We start from the raw sequence: 22,186 nt of genomic DNA, 5'->3' as shown, positions 1-22,186 counted from the left end.
GACTTTCCCTCTTAGGAAAAATTCGACGGAAGGACGGAAATCTGATAAAATAATAAGGGTTTCTTCTAGGGCCTGTGAAACTCTAAAAAGGATTTCATAGACTATTGAGACGTTAATTAACTCCTTTTGCCTAATTTTCTTCCTCTCCCGCAATTCCCTACCACTAACTTCCCCTAACCCCTGCTATACATCCCTTTGTTTACCCCTTCTTTTTTCATACTTCCTAACTCCTCATTTCCCAAACTTCCCTACCCATCACTTCCTCCACATCCCGTTACCTTAATATTTCTACTACCCTTACTCCAACCCCTCTCACTTCTCCTACTTACTATCCCCTCCTTCCATAACTTGCACTACTCCCTCACGAACCCTCCCCAAACTTCTCCCTACTACTCCTTCCATCACTTGTTCTACTTGCCCTACGTACCCTCTCCTCACTTCTCCCTACTACAATTGGTATTACTACCCATACTTTCATTACATTCTCTTCCCTCACTTTCCCTTCATATCTTCCACTTACTTCCCTTTACTTCCCTACATGCGCTCTTTTTACTTCCCCCTACCACCCTGTTATCACCTTACGTACTTCGCCAACAAACACTTCACTCACTTCCTCCTAATACCCTTTTGATCACTTGCCCCTTTTTTCTTACATACTTTCTCCTCACTTCTCCCTACTACCCCTGGCATACTTCCGTTACATTCTCTACCCTTATTTCTGCGACATACCCTCTCCTAACTTTCTCCTACAACTCCTACTCTCACTTCCTTTCATTTCCCCTTAATTGTCGCCTAGGAAAAATAAACGATGGATAAAAAAATAAATCCGACCGAAGCTATAATGTTTTCTTCTCAAGGACTACGAAACCTTCGAAAAATTAATTGAGTAGTAGAATAATGGGATAACGTATGGAATCTAAGGCATTTTCACGTTCAGAAAATGGATAAAGAATTTGATAGATGGAAAATTAATAATGTAAATTTTGTCCAAACTCCGTCGATTCTTTCGGACTTTATTATAGTAATTAAAACCAGACAAAGTATCAAAAGCGGAGTGCTACTCTCATCTGGAAAAAGTTCTAGGACATACATTTCTCTGCTGATTTTGCTATATTTTATTTTAAATAAAGCTAATTGAATTTTGAATAAATTCTTTAAGTATGTTTAAAAAAATAAAATTGTAAATAAGTAATTCTTATTTGAGTTTCAAAATGACAACAAACCATCATCTTTTATATTTGAATTGACACTCAATAACATTTTTAATTCTGATAAACAAGTTAGTAAAATAGACGCTTTAAGATACAGAAGAGGCGTTTTCTTTTTAACAAAATCGTTTATTTTACTCTCAATAATAATAATATTTCAATGACATATTTACACTTAAAAACATTTTTATTTCTTATAAACAATTATTAGAAACAAATTCATAAAATAGGCGCTTTAAAAATATATGAACCTAACAGCAAGTGAAAGTTGGTCCATATGGACATAATGGTCAGATTTATTTCTGAAAATCGTTTCCAAACAAGACTAATTTTAATAAGAATTAATAATTTTATTAAGAATTAATCATTCTCCTAAGAAATTACGATGAAAAGGAAGATTCATTATATTGAACAGTGTCTCATTGATGAAATGTGATGCTTGAATGCAACATACATGAATCTGTTAAAAAATGCATTTTCTATATTTATCATTTGTATGGTAATTTTGTATAAAAATAAAAATGTTTTTAATTGTAATTATAATCCGGTTGGAATATTAGTCTTGAGAATTACATAGTCCTAGGGCTGGCTATTATTTCGTTTAAAATAAGAGGTCCTCTAAAAAAAACAATCGTATTCTATAGATTTCGACGTTTTGATTTTTCCAAAAGAACTTTGAATCTTGGCATAAACCATTTTTTATAAACAATTTCTTTCTTAAAGTAAATAAAAACTAATTGTTATAATTTTTTCGGGAAAATAAAATAAAATCACATAAAAAAAGTATCGCAACATTTTTCCCAGGACTAAATGTTAGTGAGTTATGAATTTTTGAAAAAATTGAAAAATCCCGAAAATTCTAAAATTGCGAAATTGATGTAGCTCCGAAAGTATAGTTTATACAAACAATAACCATTACACATTTTGTACCCCTTAATGTATGGTTTACAGGAATTCGTATTCAAACATTCAATTGTTTGTTAATAACAATTTTTACAACAAACTCACGAAAATTACTTTTTTCACTGGGTTTTTATTTTATATCGACATTCAATTTGACATAGCCTAAGTATTGCCAATATGATACATTAAGTTTTGATTCATTATAAAAAATAAGCTTGATTATGCAATTAATAAGTTTCTTATATCTGCCGTTAATATGGCCAGAATAATAACATTTTGTAGTCTTATCGCTACTTCTCATATTAAATAATGTTTTTGCACGTTAAGCATAAAGAATTACTTATTTCTAGAAGATTGCTATAATACTACTAACCTTGGCTGTTGTATATATTTTCATACAATATGAACAAAAATATCTCATTTTTCTTACTTTTACTACAATAAGAGTTTTTATTTCTTATAAAGTCAAGTTAAATGTCGATATAAACTAAAAATCTGGTGAAAAAAGTAATTTTTGTGAGTTTGTTGTAAAAATTTTTATTCAAAAAACAATTCAATATTTTTAGTACGAATTCCTATAAACCATACGTTGAGGGATAAAAAATGTGTAATGGTGATTATTCGTACGAACTATATAATTTCGGAGTTACATCGTTTTCGCACTAGGGTTTTCCGGATTTTTCAATTTTTTCAAAATATCATAACTCGAAAACCATTTTTCTAGGGTTAAAGTGGCACTTCACCTTTTTCATGTGATTTTATTTCATTTTTCCGAAAAAATAAAACAAATTTTTTTAATTAATTGAAGAAATTGTTTATAAAAAAAATATTAATGACAAAATGCAAGCTTTTTAAAAAAAATCAATATCTTTGTCGAAATCAGCCCTTCGAAATCTTTAGAATACGAATGTTTTTTCGAGGGGACCTTTTATTTTAAACGAAATCATAGCCAACGCTAGGACTAAAATAATAAAAGATATTCTTACATATCAATAAATTCAGCTTAATTTTATTTTTAAGCGAAAAGTAAACGTTTGTCCTGAAAAACCGAAATTTCTGTATCAAAAAGCACCTATATAATGAACTTGTTTAAATCATTGTTTATAATAATATAAAATGGTTTTAAGTGTCAAAACATCCGGTTGAAGTATTACCATTGAGGGCATCATAAACAGTTCTACTAATCCATGCATTTTCTGTATCTAAAAGCGCTTATTGATTGAATTTGTTAATTAACATTAATTATGAAAATAAAAAATGTTGTTGAGTGTCAATATTTTCTCTTAAAATATTATTATTGAACGTAAAGCAAAAAGAAAAAAAAGAAAAATTCAGGTTTCTTCATTTAAGAAAAAGTAAGAAAAAGAATTTTTGAAATTGATTTAAAGGACAGAATAGTTTAAATCTGCTAATCTAAAAAAAGTTAAATCAATTATTACAGATAATTCTGCAATAATTTTGTAAATGCAAAACGACTAATTGCATTGTTAAATATCGTACATTCAAAGCAGGCGCGAATCCAGAGAAGGGTCCTGATTCGAAGAAGAAATGGGGAAGTTTTTCGAGAACAGGGGAAAAGGGGGAAAACAGAAAAAAAAAGAGAATGACTGTGCTCTCAAATTCTTTATTAATTGAATAATTGATTACATAAAAAAATTTTTCTTATACAGGCTTTGAGAAGAGTATCGAAGATACTATAGTTACTCCAGAGGATGGAAAATTATTCGCAGAGCGATACGATGTGCATGAAGAATTGGGAAAAGGTCGATATGGTATTGTAAAAAGGGTTATTGAAAAAGCGACTGAGCGCATTTTAGCTGCCAAGTTTGTAAGAACCATTAAAGCCACAGATCGGAAACAAGTACACGAAGAAATGAAAATTATGAACATGCTGAGGCATCCAAAACTTCTTCGACTCTCTGCGGCATTCGAAAACCCCCGAGAAATCATCATGGTCACTGAATAGTAAGTTCACTTTTCAAAATTTGGAACATTCTAAGCCTTTCTTAAAAATAGGGATTAAAACATTCTCTCTTATATTTACAGCATTTCAGGCGGAGAACTTTTTGAAAGAGTCGTTGCTGATGACTTCACTCTCACTGAGAAAGACAGTATACTTTTCATGAGACAGATTTGCGAGGGAGTGAAGTACATGCACAAAAATAGTGTCGTTCACTTGGATCTCAAAGTGAGTAAATAAAAATGTATAGTTTTAACTTTTTACTTAGAATCCACATCTTTCAAAATTTTGTTTTGATCCATTCTTAAAATAATGACAGGTTACATGGACCGGGATGCGAGAGTCTTTTAACTCCCGGTTGAATCAGCCGGTAGCGCTTCGAGTTTGTAACCGGAAAGTCCGGGCTCAATTCCTCCTTTCAGAATTTTCTGCCCATTTTTTCATTAATTTTTTTTTCTATTATAATTAAATATTAAATTTATTTAAATCAAGGTAAAATATCATTTTTACCAATTTTTTTGCATGAAAAACTTGGCTTATTCAACCTTAGTCGCACCCGAAGCGATTATTCTTTGAATAAGTCACTGTCGCGACATCCTTGAGAAAATTATAATTGTTTATGAAATTTTTTGTTAAAAAACCACTCATCACTTAAATTTCAAAATATGAATATTTTATTCATGATATAAAATCGCATAAAATGTTCAGGCATTCAGGCAAATGTTTTGAGGCAAAAGAAGTGTGCCCAAAATTTCCGGTTAGAAACAAGTAACGCTACTGCCTGATCTAACAGGGAGATTAAAGACTCTCGCATCACGGTCCATGTGACATGCGTGATCCCCCTTGTTAGAAAAGAAAATGGGGATATATTAAATATTTTATTTCCTGTTTTACATTATAGCCCGAGAACATAATGTGCCGTACGAGAACATCTCACTCAATTAAACTCATTGATTTTGGACTCGCGCAAGTTTTGGACCCAAACGTTCCCATCAGAGTACTTTTCGGTACTCCTGAATTCATACCTCCGGAGATTATTAGTTACGAACCTATAGGCACTGAATCAGACATGTGGAGCGTAGGAGTAATTTGCTACGTTTTGTAAGTATATTTTCATTTCCTTCATAACTTTGTTGTTGCTGTCATTTACAAATTACGTAAGATGATTTGGGTGGAGGGATGTTTCGTAAAGTCTCAATGTTTCTTATGAGGAATCATCTTTTTCTGTAAAAAAATCCAAGTGTTTTGTTAAAAATTGACCTTTTGGGTTGAAAATTAAACTATTAGGCTAAGAATTATTTTTTTCGTTAATAATAATACTTTTTTTTTTTAATACTGCTTTAATTAAAGATTTATCATCTTAGTGAAATTGATTTCTTTGATTAAAAATGTTAATCTCTTGTTAAAATATCGTTTTTTGTTTCTTTTGTTTTTCAGTTAAACATTTTTTTTAACTGACAACTTAGTGATTCCAATTTTATTCGCCAATAATATACCTTAGTTCAAAATTAAACTGTTAGGTTGTAAATCTATGTATTTTAAGAAAAATCTGTCTAACTCATATTTCTGGTTGAAAATGTAACTATTGTGTTACAATCATTCAAACAAAAGAATGAATTTTCAACACCAGGAAAAATGACCCTCAAGGGCTAGAACGGGTCCCAGAGACCAGGACGTTTTTTCAGCATAGTGTTTTTTTCAAAATGTTTTCTCATTTTCAGCAAAATATTTATCATACGAAATTAATTTTCATATATATTTTTACAATATTTATTTTCGCGAGACTCTGGGATACAATTTGTAAAAAAAATAGAACCAAGTCTATTTAAACCTTAGATATTTCACTTGAGAGTTAATTTTTTTTTACAAAATGACGAATTTTAAACAAAATAAATAAATTTTCAACCTAAAAAAAACAAATTAAAAACATAGTAGTTTACTTTTCACCCAAAGAAATGAATTTTCAATTAAAATGATAAATCTTCAACCAAAAGAAAAAATAATTTTCAAGCAAGTAGTTGAAATTTCCACCAGAAACATGAACTTTCAACTAAAATATCAATTTTCTACCAAAAAAAAGAGTTATAAAAAATTTTTTAACCCAATAAATTATCAACTAAAATGAGGAATCTTCAAAAAAACTGAATTTCTAACAAAAAAATTGAAGTTTCAAACCAGTAGTATAATTTCTAACAAGAAGATCAATTTCTTTTACTTAAAAGAGGAATTTCCAACAAAATACATGAATTTTCAATTCAAAAAAATAAATTTTTAACCATATATAAAAGAGTTAATTTGTGAGTTGCAAAAATGAATTTTCAACTAAAAAAAAAAAAAGAAGAATTTTCAACACAACATTTAAGCGTCCAGCCAATGAAATGAATTTTGAACAAAATAATGAATCTTTAAATAAAAAAATTAATTTTTAAGAAAGTACATGGAGACGAAATTTCAACAAATTACACGAATTTCCATCTAGAAAATATCAATTTGAACTCAAAACGGAATAGTTCATTTTTTAGTTAATTTTCAACCAGAGAAATGAATTTTTATCCAAATGGATTAATTTTCTGTCAATCGGACGAATTTTTCACAAAATGAATGGATTTACAATCAAATAGTTGAATTTTCAAATAAAAAATATTATTTTTAACCATAATTTAAACAATTAAATTGTCGGTTAAAACATTAATGTTTAACAAAAAAGCATAAATTTGCAACAAAATAGTTCAATTTTCAACCCAAAAAATAAATTTTAAACTAAAATGATGAAACCTACATTAAAAATGTCATTTTCAAAAAAGTATTGTTCTCAACGATAAAGTTTCGAAAAATATGAATTCCCAACCAAAAATATAATAGCAGACCATAAATAGTTGGATTACCTTATTGGATTCAAATGGATTATAATAATTTAATTCTCATTTGAGTAAAAAAAAACGAGAAAAGAAAGGAATAGGGTCTAGGAAACCCTAAAAATGTAATCAATCTCTATAATATTATTAAATATACTTGTTTACTTAACTCGTTTTTTTATAAATGCAGATTAAGTGGCCTCTCTCCCTTCATGGGAAATAACGACACCGAAACTTTTGCGAATATCACACGAGCCGAATACGATTTCGATGACGAAGCATTCGACGCCATTTCGCAAGAAGCCAAAGATTTTATTGGTTGTTTATTAATCAAGAGGAAAGAGTAAGTATTTAGTAGTCATTAAATTCGATGAGTCTATTTTATATTCTAATTCCAAACAAATATTCTTAGTTGTCGAATGTCCGCCAAAGAATGCCTGGAGCATTCATGGCTAGCTCAGCACACAGAAAATATGAGCAGAGTAGCCTTGTCGACAGAAAAATTGAAGAAATTCCTTGTGAGAAGAAAGTGGCAGGTAAGGGCCTTAAAAACAGAATAAATTAATTCAGATCTAAGAGTGGTGTTCATTGTTGAATGGATTGCAGTTTATACTTGGTAATAACTAACAACTTGTTATTATTTCATTTAGAAGCATGTGCTGTTTAATATTTTTGAGTTTCGCTTGCGTTTGTTCTAACAGAAAACAGGAAATGCTCTACGGGCTCTTGGAAGGATGTCGAAATCTGCAAATAGTAGGAGAAGTCCTTCATTAACAGCTTCATCTCCTGTTTTAAAAGAGACATCTTCTTTCGATAGTTCTCAAGATGACCAAAACTCTGGCACGCGGGAAAATTCGTTTGATGAAGTCACTTCAGTTGATGTCGCTTCTAGTAGCTTTATAGAAAAGATTTCAGATTGGAAAGAAGATAATTTGAAAGAAAAAACCATTGAGGAAGTCTACAAAAACCCAAAAGAAATCCTCTTAGAGGAAACTTGTTTGATTGGACAATCTCATCCAGAAGAAACTATAGAAGTTCTTTCTTCATCAGTTGGCGAAGATAATGGTTTAACAGTTGTGGATTTCCATTCAAAAAGGATATCACACTTAAAGATAGGTGACGATGAAGGGAAAATACTTGACGTGAGTCTGGATTCGAAACAGGACTTAAGTGAAGAAAATGACAAAGTAGAATCTCAAACAGACAAGACAGATGACACTAGAGATTCTACTACAAAAAAATATAAATATACCAAAATCAGCCAAATCAGACTTTCAGTTAATTTTAAAGAACCTGAATTTCAATCAATAACTCAAGAATGTGATAATAATCTAGATCTGGATACAGGAAATGTTCCGAGCAAGACTGAAGATAATAAAGATATTAGATCAGAGACAAAAGAAGAAATCGCACTAAATCCTTCTGAAGATGTTGGATTTCAAAGTGAAGTTTGTAATACCGTGTGTGATTCTAACCTTTTGCTCGAAGGTGTGTATTTGCTTTTTTGGAATGCTTTTTATGTAAGTCTGTTGTTTCAAGTTTCGCTTACCAATTTTGAATAAAAATAGAGAGAGATAGCATATTTTATTATGCTACGGCATTTACCAATTATTTATAAGTGACTAATTTGACAATTTTTTTTTTCTTTTGATCGATTATCAATTTTTTTCTTTTTTAAACACTTATTTTCTTCTTTCTTCTTCTTCATTTATGTTTTATAATGTTACGGTATTGACAAGATCTATATGAGTAAATAATTTGATTTTAGTTATTTTTGTCTCCTTTTATTCTTTTTTCTTGTTCTTTTTTTTTATCTTTCATTTTTCTTCTTTACTCTTTCTCTTCTTCTTCACAATGCTTCTTTTATATTATTTGTCTTTATTAATTTTCTTTATTATAAGTATTTCTTCTTTTATTTTTAATTCTCCTTCTATTTTTTAATATTTTGGTAGTGCCCAATCATTTTTACGCAGATAATTTAAAGTAATTATTTTTTATTTACTGATCTCATATAAATTTTGTTTAAATTGATTTTATTCTTCTTCCTTCTTTTTTCTACCTCTTTTTCCTCCTCTTTTTTTCTTCTTCTTTTCTTTTTCTCTATTTTCCTTTCCTCTATAACTTTCCTTTCTTTTTTATTTATGTTTTGATGTAGGGATTTAAGACGATTTTATTACAAATTTTCGTTGGCAAAGTTGACATTATTGAAAGTTTTCACTCTGGTGCAAATATTTCAATAATAACTCAAGACAGAGAGAGAGAGAGAAAAATACCACATAACTTTTTTTTAAAACTTTTTGGAAGGAATAATTTTGCTGCATAAATATCTTTCATATCTCTTCTTGTTTTTGAAAAAAAAGGTGAATTGAATTTCAATTTTTCAAAAGAAAAATCATTCTTTCTCCTCCCAAAGAAGGAAGTGCAAGATAAACTTTCGTGTATTATTTTCTACGAATTGAGCATTAGGGTGGCTCAAAAACGCTTTTTTTCTTTAGAGGGGAACGATCCCCTCAATTTCATTGCAAATCCGAAAAAAGAAATCCCCTTATTTTTATTTTACTTGTTTTCGATTTGAACAGGTGCTGTTTTTTATTTGAAGTTTCGCATGTAAAATGCATGGAAAAAAAAACACTTTTTTGAGTTTTTGAAATAATTTTTTAGGTTTTGAAAAAATGTGACGGGAAAGTATGAGGGCCTGTTGAGAATTATCGAACGACGAATTTTATGTATCAAACATATAAGGTTGTCACCCATAACAAACCCTCACAAGTACCTGAAAACTACCCTTAAAACAAAAACTGTCAATTCTTCATGAAATCGACCTTTTGAGCACTGTATTTTCGCATTTTTACATTCTCTTCATTTATGTTTGAGAAAGTATTAGAATTTTCCGAAAATTGACATCGAGGTTTTTCAACGGATCTCCACGTTTCGAGACCCCCTGAATCCGAAAATCAAGTTTTTACGATAGTGTCTGTCTCTCTGCCTGTCCGTCCTTCCGGTCGTCCGGCCATCCGTAAACACGATAACTGTGAAAATATTTTTCCACTTTTTTTCTGAATTTGAAAATGCTATGTACGGATATTTATATTATTATAAAGAGCCAACAATTTATCCTCATGACTTTTTTCGATAAAGAAGTCTAGAGAAGAAAAGATTCTTTCTGAAAGCCCTGCTAGATTATTATAACAAATTTTTTGATTTTCTTGAAAAATCAAAAATTTAAATTTTGATTGCACAAAAAATAATGAAAAATCAAAAATTCCATTTTGTGGTCGAACTATGTAGGACATGAAAGAAGATGAATTAACAAAAATGGTTATACCAAAAAAGATCAACAATTTCGTTTAAAAACTCTTCTTGATAGGTCGCGTACTTTTTGTTTTATTCGTGAAAAATAGCGTTTGAAATAAAAAAATAAAATAAAGATGTGTGGAAAAACGACGAAAGTTACGAGAAAATCGAGCGCGCAGCGCGAGTGTCACGATGAAAATGTGTGCCTCAAACATTAATTGATTCATTTTCAATTATTTAAACAATGAAACTTGTTTGACTAATTTCCTTTCGAATTTTAAAAAGATAAAAATTATTACCGTGGGTCTAGTGGAATATTTATCAGTAATAATTAATTACTGATTAATAATTAATTTATCAGTTATATTTAAGTAATAATTTTCATTTAAAACAAAATTTAAAAAAATAAAGTTAATTAAACAATGTTAATAAATATTCCATTTAAGAAATATTAATCATTTTTATTTTTAAAACATTTAAACAAATTGGATCTGTTTAAACAATTGAAAATTAATGAACTAATGTTAATAAATATTCCACTAGACCAATAGTATTAATTTTTAAGGAAAAAAAGAATTTTCGAAATAAAATGGTTTAAACAAATGGAATTTGTTTAAATAATAAACAATAAATAAACAAATGTTAATAATTATTTCACTAGACTAATAGTAATAATTTTTAGGGGGGGGGGGCGAATAAAAAAAAATTCAAACAGGTTCCTTTGGTTTAAATAATTAAAAATTAATTAACTAATTATAATAAATATTCCACTAGACCAATATTAATAATTTTAAGTAAAAAGGGACGAAAATGCATTGCTCAAAAGGTCGATTTCATGAAGAATTGACATTTTTTGTTTTAAGGGTAGTTTTGAGGTACTTCCGTCACATTTTTTTAAAACCTAAAAAATTATTCTAAAAACTCAAAAAAGTGATTTTTCCCCATGCATTTTACATAGGAAACTTCAAATTATAACCGGCGCCTGTTAAAATAAAAAAATAAAAAATTAAGGAATTTCTTTTTGCGGGTTTGGAAGAAAATGGGGAGATCGTTGCACTCCAGCAAGCAAAACAATTTTGCCATGCATTTTTAGACCACACTATTGAGCATGCATTTTTTCATTTTGATCAGATATTTATTATATTTTTTTATTTACATTTTGACCAGATATTTATAAATATTTAAATAATTTGATGTTAATTCTTTTTTGTCTGCTGGTCTCATATCGTTATTGGTTTAAAGATTGATTTTATTCTTCTTTATTATTATTCGTATTCTTTCTTCTGCTATTTTCATTTTTGCATCTGATTTTCTTCTGCTTCTTATGATTCTTCTTCGTCTTCTTCGTCTTCTTCTATTTTTTTATGTCGCGGTATTGCGCATATATGACAAGTAAATAATTTGACGTTATATAATTCTTCTTTGTCTACCTTATGTTGATGTATTTGTAGTTTTTTATTGAATTTTTCTTATTCTTCTTTCTTGTTCTTTTTGTTTCTCTTTTATTCTTCTTCTTCCACTTCTGTTTCTTGATGTGGAGCTGCCGACAAGAAATTTATAATTAAGTAATTTAATGTTAATTCTTTGTCTAGTGACCTTGCATTGATATTTTATTGAATATTGATTTTATTCTTCTTCACTATTATTATTCTTTCTAGTTTTATTTTTCTTTCTTTTTTTTCTTTTCCTCTTTTTCTATTTTCTGCTTTTTTCTTATTTTCATCTGCTTCATCGTCTTCTTCTATGTTTGATGTGACGGTATAGACCGCAGATACTTATAAGAAAATGATTTTTTGTTAATTCTTTTTTGTCCACTAGTCTTAAATCTATTTTTTGTATATATTGATTTTATTCTTTTTTCTGCTTCTTTTTCTTTACTCTCCTATTTTCGTCTTTTATTCTTCCTTCTTCTTCTAGTTATTTAATGTTACGGTATTGACTAGATATTTATAAGTAAATAATTTTATATTAGTTTTTTTCTACTGGTCTGATATATATTTTTTTGTCTTGTGAAATGTTGATTATATATCTCTTCCTTACTCGTGGTACTGCTGATCGTTTCTTTATCTCAGCTGGGAGCGCAACTAGAAAATAATGTTTTCACAACTTAAGAATAAAATTAATACTTAAACAACATATTGGCATAATATAGTAAACAAAATGAAGATCAAGGTAATCAGAGACAGATAGCGTCCAAATTATCATACATATTTTTTTAGCTGTTGATGGTGAGGGCACACGGATAATACAATCCAGTCAAGGTCGACATTATCTTCACACCGGTAATGTAAGCCGAACAGCAAAAATGTTCGAAACGAAGCAGGCAGAAACTTCAGCCGGAAACGCTCCGGAGGAAAAACCCGCTCCCCTTCGCCGGCTTTCATCAGGACTTCCGGTAACGAGAACGAAAACTCAAAACGATAGGATTCAGAAAGCTTTTGCTTTTTGGAACAAGTGAATTAGAAAGAACGCCATTATAGTTCATTCTTAATATTATACGACATTTGGCAATTGACATAATAATATGCCCTATATGAACTGCATATTATCGAATTAAATATTTCAGCGTTTTGAGCGTAACAAAGTGATGTTTGAAATCTAAAATAATGTAAAATAGAAGTTTGTGTACAAAAATGCTGGAGTGAAGTTTATAGTTATTTTTTAAATTTCGGCGCGTTTACAGGGTTTGAGGCAAAGGTGCAACGCACCTTTCGTTTTATCTACATATGCGCTTCGATGACATTTTTGCGAACAAAGCATAAGTTTTAGTATTTGCGATCATAACTATTTTTTTCTCAACTACAACTTACAGAGAATAGGTAATATTTAGTAGTTATTTAAGTGAAACACGTACCTCTCATTTATACAGTATATTTATTCGCCGATTAATTAAGTTGCATGATCGTTATTGGAAATAAATTTCACGTCCCTGTTAAAATCAGAGTCCTTATTTTCCTGTCTCTTGTCACTTACATTGGAACCTGGATTAAATTAAGCTTTTGTGTCAAAATCAGCTTACGCAAGACGTAACCTGATGCAACGAACGCGCTGATAGTGCGACCATCCTGCTTGTTATTCACGCTCGACTCTTAACTAAAGAATGATTGGGAAAATTCTCAAAATTATTTAGAACGGTTAATCATATATTTTATTAAACTAATTATGAGTAAAAAAAATAATTTTCTAAAACTATTTTGATTCTTAATTGGGATAGGGAATTTTCTAAAATACTAATTATTCCTACCCGGTAAGAAGAGAAAAGAATAGGTTTATCTCCGAAACCAATTCTTTTCTATTTCATTAACGATTGACACTTGAGTTTTATTCCATGCAGGCAAACAAATTTTTCACTTTTTTAATTCCTCTCAATCCGATCAGTAGACGCACCTCTCGTGGTTATTTTTAATTCGATACTTACATGCTGTATTCTTGATTTATTTAATTTCCTCTAATATGCCCACAAAATATATGCACTTACATAGGTTCTATTCATTTTTGTGGACTATAAGTTTGGAAATTTCCATTTTTTGTCTGCCACAACGGTAGAGTAATTTTAATTATAATATTTTATATTGCTTAAACAAATTATAGATTTAATAATGCTGTGTAAGGCAAATAAAATTTATTTATCTTTAAACAGAGTTATAAAAATTTTCTTCGACAGTACTACAAATTATTTCTATTAACACAATTATTTTATATGTATAATTGATCGATTAAAATGACTAGGTTTTTTATCTTCAAAGTGATATTATTCACTCCTTGGGTAGACAACTTTGATATATTTATTTTTTTTTGTAGATTGTCTTATTTGCCCAGACATTTAATTTTTTATTTTGTTTTCACGAATAAAATCAAAACGAAAGTTTTTCAAATTGACGCCATCTTAGGCAACTAGATCGATTATACGATCGTACGATCGTACAATTTGAAAAGATTTTTTGTACGAATTTCAAGATTTCATGAACAAACAATTTCATATAGTCTACATACTTTTCCATGTATAGGAAGAGGACAACTGCGCACCTGCGCACGAAAATTTAAGATCTGCCTGCAATGTGCCTACCACTTATGGTAATGTTTCTATTGCCAAGTGGCGAAACGGAGTTAGATCTCCTTATTATTCATTCGTGGTTTCAACATGAAATTTCAGTAAGGAAATATAATTTTGTGTCCAGGACAGCGAATTTTCCTAAAGGATAATAATTTTACTTTAAGACAGAGAATTTTAATGAAGAATTATATTTTTTAGTTTGTGACAGAGAATTTTAGTGAAGAACTAATATTTTTATTTCGGGACAGGCGATTTCTGCAAAGATTTAGAATTTGACTTGGAACAGGAAATTTTGTAAATGAATTGAATTATGACATGTAACATTTTTTACAAGACGTGTAATTCTAAGTTTGGGCGGGGAATAAATAAATCAAATATAAATAGTACCCTTTAACAACTTAATCATTGACTTTAGAATACGGTGTTTTTTGCAGGATTACAATTTTGTCTTGGAAAAGGTTATTTTTATAAGGAACGAGAAATTTGAAGAATATGTTTATTTCTGACTTAGAAGAAGGGAATTTAAAAAAATCCTGTTTCAAGCCCACTTCCAAAACTTAGCAAAACGCAGTTACTATATTTCTGAATTATAATATAAAAAGCTGTATGAAATATAATTCTGACTTGAAACAGGTAAACTGATTTTTTCAAATCTCGTTTCTTGATACTTTTACATTTTTTTAATCAAGAACAAAATTTAGTTAGACATTTTTAGCTAAAAATATTTATTGAAATTATAATTAATTAATTATACAAAATCCAGTTTAATTAATTTTTTGCAAAAAAAATTTCCGTTTTATCTAATGGCTAAGTTTTTCTTTTTCCAAAAAATTTACAAAATTATTTTTTTATTATTATTTTATATTTTATCTAACGCCGGTTTTTAAACCCCATTAAATTTTAATTTCAGAATTTCAGATCGATTTCCTGAGAATTTGCTAACTTTTTGATGACAATCTTTATTTACTCTCACTTAGACACTTAACTTCTCTGAAGCATGATTTTATTTTATTTTTAAACTGAAATTTCCATTTTTTGTCGCAATCCGCAGTCAAGGTTAAATAAAAATATGGTCGATCATCAATCGAGTATACACCCTGCTGGCAGAGTTTTCTAAATTTTTCAGTGGAAGATTTGAATAATTTCAGAAAACACAGAAGCTGAAAACTGTAGATCACTATGAACGAAGAAATCCTAGAACACTGTTACTCTCATGTTATTGCTGTAGCACAAAAGCACCTCTCAGGTTGTTTGACTGCGAGCGATAAAATACCCTGAAGTATCTTCCACATTTCTTAACTTTTTTAGTTTCCTCCCTCTTTCGTCGTCCTCTTCCTTCATTCCTTTCCAGTAGCTCTACACTCTACACTCTACAGTCTTCTCCGTCTACTTGTTCTTCTTCTTCCTGTGGATCCTCTCCTACTCTTCAGACCCTTCGGCCCAACGGTCAGTGACCTTGAAACCTACAGGGAACACACTGAAAGAGCATTAACTTCACATGTGTTATGTGATCTAATCAGCTTCCTAATTCAAGCTCGAGCTTGAATTTTTCAAGAAATAAATTATTATTATCATTATTTAAGCATTGGCTCGAAGAATGTTATATGAAGAGATAGCAAATCACTCCTAAATTTCTACGAATCCACAAGAAAATGAATGCGTTTAGAATAATTATATTTGAGAGTTCCGGCAAGCCGCATGAAGTTTAGCATGTGTTTCCTATAAGAAAAAAGTCGTTTTTGTAATAATATTCAGAATTATGATTTCAGCAATTTTTTAAGTAGAAATTATTTATAAACACAAAATACTATTTTTGCTGATTATTAGATGTTTATCTAAATTACTTAAACAACTTATTAGTTTTTTATCGATTTTTTTTATAGAATAGAGGTAGAAAGTCGCGGGGTTTTCCGACTTTTTAAACTCACTTTCAACTTTTCAATTATATTGAGATGATAATCAATACAAGCTAAAAAAATATTTGTTTAAACAATTTAGTATAATTTTTAATAAAATTAACTGGATAATACTCGGAAGTTGCGGTGTTTTCTGAATTTTTTCACATTTTGTCTACTTTTTACTTAGAGCGAGGTAATAATTAATGCTATTTTAAAAACCTTATTTTTTAAACAAATTATCATTGCTTACAACTATCTTCTCCTATAATAATGCTAGATAGTTTCGGCTTTTTCTCAAATTTTCCTTTTTTGCCCACTTTGTACTTTAAGTGAGGTTACAATCAATGTCATTCAGCAATACATAATGGTATACTATAATAATAATAATATTTCATATAATTATCTCCTCCTATATTAATGCTAGATTTTTGCTGTTTTTTTAAGTTAAAATTTTTGTCCACTTTTCGTTTAATGAGATAATAATTATTATAAGTTAAAAAAAATTATTGTTGAAACAATAAATATAATAGCAAATAGGGTAATATCCAAAATAATGTTTTGCGGCCTTCCTAATATAATATTCTTGTTAGTAATTTATTTGCCTTTTACTTCAACTTCTATTTCTTTCTTTTTTGTAGTTGCTTCCGCCTGACGATTATGCTTTTAGTTTAAAATTTTATTATTTATTTGAAGATTCAACTTGTTAGTTAAAACCTAACTTTTTGTTGAAAATTTATGTTTTGGTTTACAATATTCAACTGAATTCTTTCATGGCAGAAAATTTACCTTCTTTTTGTAAATTCGTCTTGTTTGTTTAAAAATTTATCTGTTTTAGTAAAAATTTCATCCTTTTAGAGAAAAATACAACTGGTTAATTCAACTGTTTTTTTTATTTGACATTAAAATCGTTGTTAAAAGGTTTTTAATTTTTTAACAAAATGTAGATTTTTTTAATGTTGAAAAAAAAGCTTAGAAGCTTTTTAAACATTTTTAAAGGTTTAAAGGGCATGCAAATATTTCCTTATGGTTTATAGAGAAATTTAAAATAACTATTTATTTTCAACAATCAACTTTAAGAAAATGTTTAAAAGGATATGTGTTATTAAAAGACATTTTAAAACATTTATAAATTTTTTTAAGATATCTGAAAACTTAAAACAATGTTCTGTATTTTCCTTAGAATAAGTTAGTGTTTTTTACATGGGCTTTAGGGTCCAGTATTAAAAAAACTTTGTTTTTTAATCGGACGTTTTGACTCATGCGGGAGTTCTCTTCAGTGATTTATTTCTAAACGAAAACAAAATTGACATTTTAAGTAATGTGCTTTCGATGCAATGTCAGTGACGAAAAGAATAATTTTATCAATTAAACTCTAATTGGTGTAGAATTTTTTTTTTTAGAAATACAATAAGTTTGATAATATTGTAATAATAAAAATACACAATGAAATATTATTATTTGTGAAAAATTGCAAATAATTCATAATAAAACATAAAAGAATTAATTAAAGAATTTTTTAATGTCAAAAAGATCACGAATAGTTCGAATACTGGTTTATATAAGAGCTTTTGGTTATTCGCGATTTCTCTAATTTCATCAGTTTTTTTCTCTTTTTATTGATAAACAATTAAATTATATTTCTATATGATTTCTAACATTAGCAATTGTGGAAGGAAATCATCACATCACTATTGCACTAAGACCATTCGTTGCTGAACACTTTCGATAAATTTCATTTAATTCTCCCTCGTTTTGACAAAACCACATTTTGTAACTAAAGTGCCTAGTGTCTGTTGTCAATGTTGGAAGACGACAGATTTTTAGAAGTCTCTAAGGTATGTGAACCGGGCCATGCGGTTGAAAGTTTTAATGGAAAAAGTGCATATTAGAGCTCAGAGTGCAGTGAAATTTAAAGGGAAGGTCGTCAATTTGAAATCGGAGACTTACTTGTATGTTCATTTTACATTTTATTTAATACCAGAGTCATCATGAATATCTGAAGAATTTTATTAAAATTATATTGATGTAACTTCAACAAGTTTTAACAAATAAATAGTTATTCATAATTTCTATTTTAATGTAAAATTTATTTTCCTTCTCAAATGGAAAAAACATTTTTACTAATATTTTCGTTTTTAAATATAAAAGAAAAACATTAAATTTAAATAATTTCAAAGATTATACCTAAAAAAGAAATAATAAAAATATAACGCACATAACTGTTTTCACGGTAAAATGCATATTAAAGAAACAGTTCTTTCATTAAGAATTATGTAGTTAAAGTTAACTAAAAATCACAATAGAAGCTGAATCTTTCAATGCGGATGTATTAAGAAACACGAACCGAGGTACATATAAGAATAAAAAAGGTCGTTGGATGGTAGTACAAGACTGTCCTCCGCTAGGGAGCAGAGGTCTGTAAAGTTAGCGCAACAAATTTATTTATATTATTCATTTAAGTTGTTGATAATTGTTAAAAAAAATTATAAGGTAGATCTCGAAAAATAATATAAGAATAACAAATAATTATAATCTGTTAAGGTCTCGGAAAGTAATGATGACAGGTGATTTTGGCCCCCGTCAAGTACAAAGGAACAACTTAATTCAAGTGAATGTATTAATCAATAATCTGCCCTTCTGAGAAACCTTGTCCAAAAAATGATGTCATTAAACCCTTAGAATTGGATCACTTTGTGAACCCTTAAACTTAGGTGCACTCGAATTGCGCAAACGGTAAACTATCCTGTCAAACTGAAACCTCAACAGCGCCCGAGGTAAAAGCTGTGAAAGTAGGTAAATTTCAGCTAGCAAGAATTTGTACCCGACGTATCTTCGGGTGCACACGCATTCCGTTCTCGTTCAGGATTTTTCCTGCAAGCTTGCAGGCTCTTTTTATTTTCTCCTTGAATTCCGCTCACGGTACCATTTAGTTGGACACGCTTTCCCTTCCAATGTTCGCCGCTGTACCGGGACTTTGATATTTTCATGGGGCGTGAAAAGTTTTAAATGTGTTCTTTTTTTTATAATGGTTTTGTTTATGAAATTTTTGAAGTTTTATAAGTGTTTAAAAGTAAATATTATTTATCTCCAACCTTAATAACTAACGTCACCAATAATTTATAATTTTCTTGAGAAAAGTGTTGTTTCTACTCTGTATTAAATTTTCTAGCACAGAAAATTGTGGTTTGAAAATCGCGCCAACTAAGGCCAATAAAAATTCATAAAACACCAACTAGTTCCGATAGAGAGGCACCAATCAGAATTGGAGTACCCCGTGTCTTAATTTAATTTGAGTGATGCTCTCCTGTTACTTAGCATACTGACCTTCTGACTATATTTGAATTTTCCTAAAAGATTCAGCTTTAGGCATCTAATATGATGTTTAAAATTTTTTGCAATTTTTCAATTTATTTTTACTAACCAACAAATTTTTACGTAAGAACAAAATAAATAATATTTCTACCCCAGTTTTCTGATTTTTGAAGAATCAATCAAAAATGTCTTGCCATGACTCCTTGCTGCCTGGTACTAATGACAAGTGTGGAAACACCTGTCGACTACCACAACCTAGTACTCTACCATAATCTGAACACTTTAAATGGACTGCAAAATGATGTAAGATTGTCTCTTTATTTTTTTTTAAGACTATTGCATCCAGTCCCGTCCATAAATGAACAGAGTTACACACGCAGAAAAGCTCACCACCAGAAGGCTTAGCTGCTAAAGAGTTTAATTTTTTTAAGCAGCGTACGGGATATCTTTGGTCCTCCTATTCCAACAGCCTCACCAGCCAACTTAGAGCTATCTTAAGATACCATAAAACAACACACTGAGTTTGAGAATCCGAAAAAGCGTGATTTTAGTGCACCAAGCATCAGATTTCGCAAAATAAAGAATTCTGAGCACAGCACCTATAGCAACATATGCTGAATTCATTTTCTTGGTAGCCTCTTTAAGGAAAATACCTGAACTTGAGAAAATAGAACCTAAGTAGAGATACTCCTCAACTACTTCAAGCTGAACCCTAACGAAAAAGAAACTGTAACTTCCCGGGTGACCTCTATGAAATACTACAATTTTTTATTTAGATTCATTTACTTGAAAAAAATTTACTCTCCAATATTCCTCAATCAGGTTAATTTTAAATTGAAGATCAGCTTGAGAATTGGCGAGGATCACTATATCGTCAGCATAGGTTAGCAATATTACATCAATTAGGTGATCGATCGAAATTTCTATCGCCCCACGGTTTCTTAGGTATTCCTCTAAGTCTGAGATTAACAAGACAAAAAGAAGAGGGCAGAGAATCTCGCCCTGCAGAACCCCTAAAGTAGCCTTAATTAACGTGGTAGGGCCGATTCCAGTCCTAATAGTGATGGAAGCGTTATCATATAAAATTTGATAATTCTTAAGATTTTTATATTCACTCTCTTCCTGAGCAATTTATATAAGAAAAACTTTATCTCACATTAGGAGTACTTAGTACTTAGAACCTCAAACAATTTATCCTTATAACTTTTCTCTATAAAAAGAAAATGATCAGAGCTAGAGCATTTTCAAAATCCAAGAAAACAAAGTAAAATGAACATTTTAAGCCAAGTAACGCATGATATGAAAAAAAGCCAAAAGAAGAAAGTAAGAAACCGTTAAAAGACCTACAATTTTGCAATGAATCACTTTTCTATGGGACGCGTAGTTTTTGTTTTTAGTCGTTAAAAGAACATTAAAAAACAAAAATAAATAAAATTTGGACTAACGACACAAGCTACAAAAAAATGACAAAAAACTTGTTTATTCAAATTCATTTAGTCGTAAAAAATAACATTTGAAATAAAAATATTAATTTAAAAAAAAAGACATAAGTACGAACAAAAATTAACAGACAAAAGTTGTTCGCCTAAAAAGATCTATAAATTTATTAATAATCATTTTTCGATAGGACGAGTAGATCTTCTTTCAATCGTTAACAATAAGAATAAAAATTTTAAAAATAAATTTTTGGAAAAAGGACAGAAAAGACCAAAGAGGACAAAGGATCCTATATAGGACCCTATATACTCGTACGTTCCTGTATTAGACCATATGCGGATGCCCAGTAGTTTCTCTTTAATCGTAAAAAACAAGATTAAAAATAAAAAAAAGTATAAAAACAAGGAAATAAGAATGAGTATGATTCAATTTTTATGTATATTACGAATGTCATAAATTGATTGAAATGATAAATGTTTCAGCGCAGCTTAGAATGCAATTTAACGCAAAATACGAAACAAATATTAAAATAATCATGATAAACACAATTTGTGCTTTATTTTTCAATATTTGAATAAGAAATTTTAGGCAGAGTTACATAAAAAATTTATTATATTTGATTTAAAGGTGTTGTGTATAATGTACAAAAGTTGACATTTTAGACAGAATCGAGTGCGAAGCACGAGATACGTGATGAGAATGTGTTCGTTAAAGCCGAAAGAGCTTTAACAAAAGAGTGATCACAATCACAAAATTACATTGGTCGGTCCGTTGACCTTTGAGTTTAAAAGGTCTGTGCATGAATGCAGGAGAAATGCAAAGACCTAGTGCGGAGTGCCGTAGTTGCGCTCAAACTCTCGAGCTAAGCTATTTTTAACAAAAGAGAATTCATAGTCACAAAATTACACTGTTGGATGTTTTGAGTCTTAATTTTAAAAGGTTTGCGCAAAATTTTTTGAAAATATAAAGACCGAGGGCGAAGCGCGAGAACTAACAGTCGCGCGCCTATTGACAAACTTTTGACGAACATTCGTAATTAATCAAGAAGCTGCTAGGAACATTAATAAAAAGTTACATTATTTCTATGAAGACAATTTGTGTTTTAATTGAGAATATAATACTACTGTAAGTTAAAACATTGTTTATTTAAACAGAAATTTTAACACAGCAAAATGTGGAATACATTCAAAAAGTACTTCGCAGCGGTATTTATCTTGTTTAAGAGAATTTTAGACTACGCCTCTTTTTGAATGGGAGGGGGTGGG

At 29.7% G+C, this 22,186-nt stretch overlaps 1 protein-coding gene across 5 annotated transcripts in view; it reads left to right on the top strand.

Annotated features, from left to right (window-relative positions):
• LOC117168779 (titin homolog) overlaps positions 1-13,158 on the top strand; it is a 126,593-nt gene extending 113,435 nt beyond the window's left edge. For 4 of the 5 annotated variants that reach the window (XM_033354567.1, XM_033354565.1, XM_033354563.1 and 1 more), the window contains 7 exons: positions 3,782-4,076; positions 4,158-4,299; positions 4,973-5,172; positions 7,117-7,269; positions 7,339-7,462; positions 7,628-8,414; positions 12,440-13,158. In XM_033354567.1, coding sequence (XP_033210458.1) covers positions 3,782-4,076; positions 4,158-4,299; positions 4,973-5,172; positions 7,117-7,269; positions 7,339-7,462; positions 7,628-8,414; positions 12,440-12,678 — 1,940 coding nt within the window. In that variant the 3' untranslated portion in view covers positions 12,679-13,158. The remainder of the gene's footprint in view (positions 1-3,781; positions 4,077-4,157; positions 4,300-4,972; positions 5,173-7,116; positions 7,270-7,338; positions 7,463-7,627; positions 8,415-12,439) is intronic. The other variant, XM_033354566.1, reaches the window with a different exon arrangement.
• The last annotated feature ends 9,028 nt before the right edge of the window (positions 13,159-22,186 follow it).

The sequence above is a fragment of the Belonocnema kinseyi genome, chromosome 3 (genome assembly GCF_010883055.1).
Source record: "Belonocnema kinseyi isolate 2016_QV_RU_SX_M_011 chromosome 3, B_treatae_v1, whole genome shotgun sequence".
NCBI classification, from domain to species: Eukaryota; Metazoa; Arthropoda; class Insecta; order Hymenoptera; family Cynipidae; genus Belonocnema; species Belonocnema kinseyi.
This window is presented reverse-complemented; position numbering and strand designations above follow the sequence as displayed.